This window comes from Stomoxys calcitrans, chromosome 4, assembly GCF_963082655.1.
Source record: "Stomoxys calcitrans chromosome 4, idStoCalc2.1, whole genome shotgun sequence".
In the NCBI taxonomy this organism is placed as follows: domain Eukaryota; kingdom Metazoa; phylum Arthropoda; class Insecta; order Diptera; family Muscidae; genus Stomoxys; species Stomoxys calcitrans.
The window spans coordinates 68,952,370-68,962,815 of NC_081555.1; the positions used below are offsets into that span (position 1 = coordinate 68,952,370).

At 35.7% G+C, this 10,446-nt stretch overlaps 2 protein-coding genes and 1 long non-coding RNA gene across 3 annotated transcripts; 1 reads left to right on the forward strand and 2 right to left on the reverse strand.

Moving 5' to 3' along the window:
- Positions 1–3,276: 3,276 nt before the first annotated feature.
- LOC131997366 (uncharacterized) lies at positions 3,277–3,996 on the reverse strand. Its single transcript, XR_009398220.1, has 2 exons — positions 3,807–3,996; positions 3,277–3,704 (listed from the first exon to the last, which is right to left on the reverse strand). It is a non-coding gene; the product is annotated as an uncharacterized LOC131997366 (long non-coding RNA).
- A 369-nt stretch (positions 3,997–4,365) lies between these two features.
- LOC131997215 (uncharacterized) lies at positions 4,366–5,892 on the forward strand. The gene is made up of 3 exons (XM_059367792.1): positions 4,366–4,811; positions 4,873–5,053; positions 5,111–5,892. Exons 1-3 carry the CDS (start codon positions 4,762–4,764, stop codon positions 5,705–5,707), a joined length of 828 nt encoding a protein of 275 aa, XP_059223775.1. The 5' UTR covers positions 4,366–4,761; the 3' UTR covers positions 5,708–5,892.
- On the reverse strand, positions 5,850–7,096 carry LOC131997214 (putative nuclease HARBI1). The gene is made up of 3 exons (XM_059367791.1): positions 6,978–7,096; positions 6,495–6,921; positions 5,850–6,442 (listed from the first exon to the last, which is right to left on the reverse strand). Exons 1-3 carry the CDS (start codon positions 7,094–7,096, stop codon positions 5,915–5,917), a joined length of 1,074 nt encoding a protein of 357 aa, XP_059223774.1. The 3' UTR covers positions 5,850–5,914.
- Positions 7,097–10,446: the final 3,350 nt, after the last annotated feature.

Below are 10,446 nucleotides of genomic sequence, written 5' to 3' on the forward strand. Positions count from 1 at the left end.
ATCGCACCGTAATTTTTCTTGAGGATAGGATCGTCCTTAGCCTAGAGGCGTCAGAGTTTCCTTCACGGAGCTGCAGAATTCTAGTCAGTATTTGTTTGCCTTTTTCAGCTCAGCCTTGTATTTTCAAATGCTTTATGTTACAATACCGTATATCTCAGTATTGGAGTGGAGTGGGTTAGGTTAGTTTTAGAATAAAATGACTAATTACTCAATAAAACATTTTTGACAGCACTTCCTGTGTGTGTTTGTGCAAGACGTGTTTCATCTAATATCATTCACACTGCTTCGCTCACAAACTTCTCCCACTGTGCATGAGCTTGCATGCTGAAGTATCTTATGCACATGTTAGCCCTAATGGAGACTCCCAAATTGTACACAACATAAACAGGATTCTTGTTTTGGCGCAGCACACACAAACAAACGAGTACTTTACACATGACTGAGAACTTAAGCCGTAATTACACGATCAGACATGTCATATGAGCTGACACTTTCTGTATTCATAAGTCTTGTGTTTATATACGTAAAACACGAATATAGCGCGCTCTAAAGGCCAAAACAGAATGAGCGCATTGTGCTTTGTTTTTGAGCGTCAAGTTGAAATATGCAGCTCTGCAAACAAAATGCCACAAAAGCAACGCCCACAAGTTAAAGAATTTTGTTTGCAGAGTTGCACTTTCCAACGCGACACACAATAACAAAGTACAACGCACTCATTCTGATTTGGCCTTAATCGGCATGTATTCTCATATGTATTGTACTTTTTTTAGACATGTGTCGACATGTATGTTCGACGAAATGGAAGCTCGATTTAATCGAAAAAGTTGCATATTTATTTCAAAATTCATTTGTAATATTACATTTATTGTACGTATCACACGAAGTATACAACTTCCAGAGTTGATATTTTACGTGTGTGTGTGACATGTCAGATCGTGTAATAGGAGCTTATGATAGCTACGAAATCTGCCTGCATGATGATGGTTCTTGGAGTTTTGGCCACAGTCCTTGCAGTTTTCCAAACTTCGTCATGCTGCTGCTCTTGATGTCTTTTGCTTGCCAAGCAGACAGACAGACGATAACACCCCACAATTCCTTAGAAAATTTTATGGCTTAAGTTATGTTATGGACAATTCATAAAATTCGTTTCAGCAGGCGATCATGAGAAGTTTTGCCAACCCGAAGAAGAAGAAAAAGTAAAACAGAAGAAGACAGACATTTCCAAAGTTAAAGATTTTGTGTAGTCACGTGCATGAGTTTTGTAAAATGTTGTTGCAGTTGTTATTGGCGAAGTTGCTCCTTTTTGAGTTGTTGTTGTTGCTATAAATTGAGTATTAAAGTTTAATTTAACCTATTTTCTTGTCTGACCTTAGGCTAATGATAGATCCTATAAATGACAAATTACTTTTTACAAAAATAAAAGAATATTACGCGGTAAAAGAATGTTTTCAGCAACAAATTGGTATTCGAAAATAAAAGATCATATCTTTGAGGTGGTTCAAATTAATCTTAAGATGTACCAAAGCCTAGGACAGGCAAAATAGGACAAGTTTCGTACTCTTTTATTTCTAAATGCTTTAAAAAAAAAGAAAAAAAAAACATCGTTATACTCATTTTATAAATAACCATCGAAATATTGGCCTGAAAGCTAATTAAAAGCGTAGTTGTTTTTTTCTAAATCAATTAAGACACTTCGAACCTATAGCCCTGTTTTTGTACCAAGCATTGTATGGAAATGACATCTATCCAAAACATTCACCTTCGTGTGGTAAGGTTTTCCTGCTTTCGGAATGAAAATGGCCTTCGTGTCCCTCCATCCCACATGCTGATACAAGCAGGGTATATCTCCCTAAGCCATCATCAGTGCGACTTAAAGGGGTCGAAACTTCTTATCGCCCAAAGTATTTTCGCTCAGATACAATTTCCCTAATAACCTCCGACGAATGCCTACCAGTGACAACCTCTTCAGGAGCAACATTGTCCGTTGGAGAATTTCCCGGGAAATGTGTATTAACGAGTAGTTCTAGTGTTTCCTCACTAGACACTGTCCATACATTCTCTGAATTCTAAATATACCCCGCCGTAATAGGTCTCGAATACAGAATCTTCCTTAGCCTAAAGGCCTTAGATGTATCCTCCACGGAGCTGCAGAATTCTACCCAGGATTTGTTCCGAGCCTTTCTAAGCTCGCCCTTATATTTTCTTAGCTCAGTCTTATAGATGTACCAATCTTGTGGGGATCTTGTGGCTTTTGCCCTGTTGAGGAGTTTTCTGCAGTCCTTCCTTAGACCAACCAGCTCTGGGGTGAACCATGGCGATTGCTGTTTGCCCCTTGGCTTAGCACTAGGACATGCTGACACAAGCCAGTCATTCAGCCCCTTCGTGATCCGCTTGACCATAATGTCTTTATCCTCCGCAGTTTCCACTTACTTTTTATTTATCCCAATCCTCCTTTCTTCTGTTTAGTCGAGGGACCACTTCTGCAGTATTTTCTCCAAGGCTAAAACTAATATAACGATGATCAGAGAAGCTGTGGTAAGCAGGTACCTCCTGCCTCTTCTTGATAATAAAGGTCGGTTTTTCCCCTGTATTACAAATCGCCAGTTTGCAACTTATTATATATTCGATAAGTTGCTTTCGTTGACATCCGAATTTCTGGTGATGTGCATAAGCATCACTTCCCATAGCGAGGCTCTTCTTCCCTGCAGAAGCGGCTTCAACCAGCACTTTAGGGTTTGAAGGCGGCATCATCTTCAGTGTTGAGCGACGGAAGAAGAAAACATTTAGACTACTCTTTGCAAGAATACAGGCGCTGTGTCTCCCATTCCCCGTACCCTTGCGTAATTTTTTTCTTAGTTCACGAAACATTCCTCCACACAACCATGGTTCCTGGATAAGATCCACGTTAAATCCCCTAGCCATCAGAAGGACCTTTAGTGTCCCCGGAGCGACCTTACAATGGTGGAGATTTATCTGCAAAAACCAGACCAGTGTCAGGATAAGTGTTGCTACTCAAGAAAATTTTTCCTACCAACATTTAAGAAAAATCCTACCAAATCTGTTCAAAACCTACCAAATGTTCTATTAGCTTAAAATGCTCTATATGTTTTTATACCCATCACCGAGTGGTTGGCCATTTTGCCATTCCATTTGCCATTTGCAACACATCAAAGTACACATTTTCAACACTACAAAGTATTAGATCGTCGTTATATTCATAGACGATCTAGGCATGTCCGTCCGTCTGTTTGGAAATCACTCTACAGACGGCCCATGTCTTAATATAGCACCTTTATTACCAATCTCCGGATAAGAAATCTTGATTTCATAAAGTCGTATTTTTGCCCCGATTTCAATGAACAACCGTGCCGAGTTTGTTTAAAGCCATCTTCCGATGTTGAGCCAAGAAATGCGAGCAATTTTCGCCGTTACTGTGAGTTGCCTGGACCCCTCAACATCTGAGTAGGGACCAGATCTACCATATTTGCATGCAGATGCCACATAGCCCTGTGTTCCGATTAAATGGATTCAACAAAAAAGCCGCATTTCTTACCCAAAATTTAAGAAATTTGGAACATATCCCTTAGCGCTCGTACCAGTTACAGTCAATATAAGTCAATTACGACATTTTCCTGAATTTTGAAGCAAGGAGAACTCTTGTAACAGTACATTGCCCGTCATCATCCATGTATTTATTTAGCACCCTTAACGAATATACAGAAACGACATGAAGTAAATTAATTTTGAGTTTTCCCCGTCGACTTTTTCAGTAATTAACTTTGGATTTATATGTTGGAAAAACTAACCAAAAATTGAGGTCAGCCTACCTTGAGAAATAACAGAGAAATTTTTATGCTCTCAAAATTTTACAGCAAATATCAAGTTTATAGTTGCGTAGAATAATTATATATATAAAGAATTGGAACAATTTTTTTTAATATGCATTATTTCCTTATGTATCTTTCTTTCTTTTACTTCTTTACTTTTTGCTGTAAATTTGATTTTTTTAATTCTTGACGTTAGCTGTAAAAATTTGAGAGCACAAAAATGTCTTTGTTATTTCCATCCTCTTTGCAGGTGTCGGTTATTATTTTACTTTTCTTCAAATCAAGCAGCCCTGCCGAATATTAAAAAAAACATATTGGAAGCTACGACTGCCGAATCCCTATATATGTGAATTAAGCCAAAGTTTCCTTCAAGGGGAAAGGAAATTATGCATGTTTAGAAAATGCAAACGACGCACACTGCATGCCATTAAGAGCAGAAATCTGCTTGCGGCATGTTCTTAGACAATTCTCATTTATCTATATTCACAAGCGCCACCAACCAGTCTATGTGCGAAGTTCAAATTCTTTATCTATCGGCCCTGTTCTACAATTCGATTTTGGTCGAATGTGATTCGATTTCTATTTTGTGTTGTTCTGCAAAACGATTCCACAAAAAAAAATGAGGTTTCATTCCGACTGCATACACCCTGGCGGATTGATATCTATTCCGCTTTTCTTTCCATTAAAAAGAACTTTTCTCCTTAGGAAAGCTTTATAAAATAAAAACTGCATATGTTTTTTTCCAATTTATGCTTCCAAAAGTAAAAAAAATTTTCTTTATTAACTGCAAATTATTAAATAAAAAATGTTGTTTTGTTTGCCATTGGTATGTTTGATTCAGCTCTAAATTTGGTCGTGTGAATGTATGATTTGGCAGAAAATATTTTTTGACAAGCGGAGCGCACATTTTTAGGTTTGTAATTAGCACAGGTGGATGATAAAACAAAACAAAACAAAATTCATTACATTGCCGCCAAGAAACATGTAAGTATTCAATTTATAAATGTTATAAGCAATAATTAATCACTTTTTTTTTTTTTTGCAGGGGAAAACACAAAAACAACAACCAAGACAACATTTTGCTGGATTTCATGAGAAATCATCAAGACATTGCCAAAGGGTTTGTTAAAGGGGACAAGGTTGTGGTGGAAGATCTGTGGAAGGAATTAAGCGGACAACTTAATGCGGCAGGTCCTCCAACTAAAGATGTATCTAATTGGAAAAAGGTTTGTTAATGCAATTTTAATGCCAGAGTGAGTTTATTTATTTCTTTTACTTTACAGACTTGGATTGACTTAAAATGCAATATAAGGAAGAAGTTGGCTCACAATAAAATAGAAACGCGTACTACTGGAGGCGGCCAATTTAACCAGTATGTGCTTACACGCATAGAAGAAGAGATAGCAGTTATTTGTGGCCTACACAAAGTGGTCGATGGTATAAAACCTGCTAATAATTTTGGGGCTCAAAAATTGATGTCGGGTGCGAATAAAGAAAACTTGGAAATAAATACTATTAGTCAACAAGAAATACCATCAGAAATGGAAGAAATTGATGAAGTTTTTGAAGCATCAACTCCCTCAACTTCAAAGCGTAGGCGTGTTGTTCCCGACATTAATTCCATCGTCGAAGAAGAAAACCAACATCTAGATAGAATCGGAAATGTGTTAAGTGAATTGGTGAAACTCAAGGAAACGGTGTCAAATGATTTAAAAAAAGTTTGTGAAACTTTGACTTCAATAGAATCTATTAAAAGAGAAGAGCTCCACGAAATGAAACGCCACAACATTCAATTAGAGCGAAGTCTAGTCACCAAAAATGAGATCAAAATAAAATTTCTGGAGGTAGAAAAGCTAAAGCTTGGTCTTGGTGAAGACTAAAATCTTGGCAGTTAAATCTTGCTTTGGACCGAGTGCGTACCTGAACTAAATGCGATCTCAAAGTTACATTTTTTTTCTGTTGTTTTTATTATTTTTAAGTATTTTGTAAGCTTAGGCCAGAGTGGAAAAAATGGACAAGCAATTGAAAGTTCCTTATTTTTTGTTTAATAAAAGTTTTAAAAATATTGGCATTTATTTTAGTGAAAGTTATGAGAGTGATAATGCAATGTTATCTCTAATTGTTCGGCTTTCGGCGCTATTTGGCAAGTCATCGTTCTCCTCAGAATATATATCATCTTCTTGGTCTGGGGGTTCGTTATCAACAAGAATATCTTCATATCGTAAATTGTAGTGCTTGCAAATGTTGTGCAATGCGCAACAAACGTTGACAAGTTTAACTACCTTCTGCGGAACATATTGAATCGCACTGTTTTGTAAGCATCTAAATCTGCTCTTGAGATTGCCGATAGTTCTTTCAACTATATTCCTAGCTGAGGTATGCGCAATATTAAAACGGTGCTGGTGAGTTCCAGGTTGAGGATCTTTGAATGGAGTCATGAGAAATGATTCAAGTGGGTAACCACTATCCCCTAGAAGCCAACTGTTTCGCATTCCATTCCTTCTTTGGGATGTGAAGAAAATTTTGGCTTCACTTAAATTCCAAATAAATGAATCATGAGAAGATCCTGGCCTACCAGCCTCTATAGCACGAATTCTCATTTGGTAGTCACAAATCTTAAATGAAAAATAGGTTTTTTGATATCAACTCAAATTGTGTAGTACTCACAATCATTGCATTAATGCTAAAATATCCCTTCCTGTTGTAGTAGAGAGATGCATCCAAGGGTGGTTTAATTATCCTAATGTGTGTGCCATCAACGCAACCTATCACCCCAGGCAATCCGAACTTTTCGTAAAAGTGCATCTTTGACGATTGCATTTCATTTTCGGACATTTCGAGATTTATCCATTTTGGACATAATTTGTCTTCAAGCACTTTTATAACTTGCCACAATAGTTTGCACATTGTTGTACGTGCAATACCGATGTTCAAGTCGTTTGCAATGACTCCCTGAAAACTGCCCACTGCAAGATGTCTTAGGGTAGCCGCCAATTGAAGCTTAACTGGAATGCTTCCTTTTTTTATATATGGACCAACTTCTCTCAAAACATCTGAAAATGCTTCCCTGTTTAGTCTATACAGAGCAATGAAGCTATGGGATGATATGTATTATTTAGATGACACATGTTAAAGTGGACAAGAACTCACCAACTATCTGGGATATCGGTAGGATCAAAAGCATCCCTTAACTTACGACGTTTAACACGTTCCAAATAAAATGCTTCTTTTCTAGAAGCTAACAAAGCCAAAAACATGCCTGCAGGCATATTTTACAAAAATTATTTGATAAACTAACAAATTTGTATGCCGGCTTAAAACAAATAAACGTATGTTTGCTTCTTGTTTTGTTTACAAATTTCACTAAACACAGCAAAATCAGCTGTTTTTTGATTTTGCATCGAAAGTGGACTTCCCCTCGAATCACAGAACATGGGAAAACAAAATGTGCGGATTTCAAAAACGATGCGGAAATGAAAATGGTCGAAAGTAAGAACATGGGCGTATATATAATTTATCTTATGAACATCTGTCATCAGGATTGCCATGATTTGTTTTTTACAAATAAGTCGCACACTCGCAGAAATACCTCTATCGTGAATGGCAAAATATAATTGAAACTAATTATTTAAAAAATTACGTGCACAAATCTTAATAAATTTTATTTGACTTCTTTGCCCATACATGTTTCGCAAATTTTACAATTATCTGCACTCTTTTCCTAATATTGTTTTGGCAGGTTGGCAAATGACGTTACCAACTCGTGGCAAACAAACAAACAGGCTTGAACTGGAAAAATATTTTCCGTTTTATTTTGTCCTTCGCGGCTTGTCTATCCAGTACAAAAATAAAACAGCAATTTTTGTTTGTTATATTGTTTTCATTGATTCGGTTTTTCTAACGTATTTTGGTATGGAAATAAACGTATTTTGGTATGGAAATAAAATCATATGTTTACTGTCAAATTTCGCTCGTGGAACCACTTAACATTTCAGCAATTTTTATCGAAAGCAGAATAGAAGTTGTGTAATATTTTAGAAATATATAGGGAAGTGTCAAGAAATTTGTATGAAAATTACATGTATCCAGAACAACGAAGCTCTGGATAAATTACCAGTACAGGCTTATGTAGAACATCTGTCGTCAGGACTGCCAAGATATGTTTTTCACAAAAAAGTGTGGCCACTCGCAGATACAACACTATTGTGAATGGTAAAAATAAATTAAAACCAATTATTTATAAAATTGAGTGCAAAAATCAAAATATATTTTATCTGATTACTTTGCAAATTTTATTTATACATTTTACAAATATTTTCACATTTTTCCTTGTGTTGTTTTAACACTTTGGCAAATGGAGTTACCACCTCATGGCAAACAAACAGACTTGTACAGGAAACTTTTTTGTGACCTTTTTTTTCCTCTTTACCGCTTGTCGATCGAGTACTAAAGTAAAATATAGCAAAAATGTGAAGAGCCACTAGTTTTTGGTAGTTAAAATTGTGCCAATGCAGTACAAGTCCCTCCGCAATTTTTACCCATATTTGTGTTTTATTCTTGAACGCGGAATGGCATGGGAGGTGGTAGCATTAGGCAAAACAACTGCAGAAAACAAAGGCGGAAACCACAGGGGGATTTCATAGGGATTGGTTGGTGAAAATGGTGGGAAAAATCATATATCAATGAAAATTGGGATTAAAAAGAATAGGTGGAAAAAATTAACAAAAGCTTTCAAAGGGCATCAAAAATGTAATTTAGAGGGAAGGTTTTTGTTCGTTTGTCCACGAGGGGTTGAGCTTAAGGAAAATAACCATTTTTAGTAAAGGCTGTCACTCCAGTGTTTGTGCGTATTACAATAGTAAATTGTGCCCCACAGCCAAATGGGTAAAAGCTAGAACAAGCCACAAAGGACAAACATAAAATGCAGAAAATGTTTACAAACGACGCAAACTGCGTGCCATTAACAGCAGCATTCTGCTTTCGACATGTTCCTGGATAATTCTCATTTTTCTATATTCACAAGCGCTACCAACCAGTCTATGAGCGAAGTTAAAATTCTTCATATAATTTCATGTCATTTATCTATGCATTAACATTTGAACCTAAAAGTGCACTACAAAAACTAAGACATCTTATCTAGACACAAACCATTGTCTTTCTGATTTATCACCACTCTATTTACAAATTAAAATCTTTTAAAAAGCTAATCAATTGTTGAGTATGAATTGTGTAAAAATAAAAATAAAACAAAATTGTAATAATGATATGTTCAAGACCAAATGGTTCAATTGTGCTACACAATCTATCACGCTAGGTGTGTCGAATTAGCCCCTCGAACTTCAGACAACTTTCGCAAGAATAATGGCCTGCGCTGGTGCCGCAAAAAACATTTTGATGTGGAATTTTACGCGTTTTTTAGAAATACCCGCACAGAATTCGAATTGATCATCAAAGATCTCCTTGCTTTGACGGAAAAATTCGTTAGATACAAAAATGCGTCGGATTTGGAAAATCCTTCTAATCCTGTAGTTAGTTACGATTCTTCTTCCACTAATATCGATACAAATTCTAGCAATGCACCAAACAACACGTCGAACATTGCTCCATCAAGTTAACAAATGCAACTTAAGCAATTCCATAAATCAATGCTTATGCATCACAATCATCTGAAACATCTATTTCAATTGCTTCAAACCGCCTACAACTAATATTCACTTGCTCCAGCTTCGATCAATACAACGCCTTCCATTTGGTAAATTACTCGATCTAATATTCGTCAACCATATATCCAACATTTCTTTATCATCTTCCAATCCAGTCACTTATCCTACCCTGAACATTACTATTGGGTTACCCAAAAAGTAATTGCTGATTTTTTCATATAGTCGGCGTTAACAAATTTTTTCACGGCTTGTGACTCTGTAATTGCATTCTTTCTTCTGTCAGTTATCAGCTGTTACTTTTAGCTTGCTTTAGAAAAAAAGTGTAAAAAAAGTATATTTGATTAAAGTTCATTCTAAGTTTTATTAAAAATGCATTTACTTTCTTTTAAAAAATCCGCAATTACTTTTTGGGCAACCCAATATTTCCTTCCCAGAACAAATTCCTCCTCAATGTCCCTCCCCTAGAAATGAATGTTGCTTCGCTAAACTAATTATACTAAGTTCAGATTCCTGCTTTCCACCACAAATTGGGATAACGTTTAAGGATCTGATAATGGTGATGAAAATATTGTACATAAAAACTTTACTCTGTTCTACAGGACTGTTTTTTTTATTAAGTATATAGATAACAAATATCCTTACAGACAACTATTTACACATTTATAAATTTTATTATATAACATAAAAGAAATATAAAAAACACAAATAAAAACAAACAAATATAACTTAAAAAAAATAAATATACGTAATATAAAATCTAACTGCTTAAATGATTTATAATATTTCTTTTTATTTCTCGATTCTCAGATAGGTTTATGATGTTAATGAACTTGTTAAATTGATGGCATATACGACGAAAGGGATCACTGTTTGCAAAATTTGAAAAAAATTCTACTTAGAAGAAATTGTGATTCAATTTTCCCATGGATGATATTTATTACAAAATTAACATTCAA

Coding starts and splice junctions, on each gene's coding strand:
- LOC131997214 (XM_059367791.1), bottom strand. CDS start 7,096: ATGCCTGCAGGCATGTTTTTGGCTTTGTTAGCTTCTAGAAAAGAAGCA. Junction 6,922..6,977: donor ACCGATATCCCAGATAGTTG/GTGAGTTCTTGT, acceptor ATCATCCCATAG/CTTCATTGCTCTGTATAGAC. Junction 6,443..6,494: donor TTAGCATTAATGCAATGATT/GTGAGTACTACA, acceptor TTTTCATTTAAG/ATTTGTGACTACCAAATGAG.
- LOC131997215 (XM_059367792.1), top strand. CDS start 4,762: ATGATAAAACAAAACAAAACAAAATTCATTACATTGCCGCCAAGAAAC. Junction 4,812..4,872: donor ACATTGCCGCCAAGAAACAT/GTAAGTATTCAA, acceptor TTTTTTTTGCAG/GGGAAAACACAAAAACAACA. Junction 5,054..5,110: donor ATGTATCTAATTGGAAAAAG/GTTTGTTAATGC, acceptor TTTACTTTACAG/ACTTGGATTGACTTAAAATG.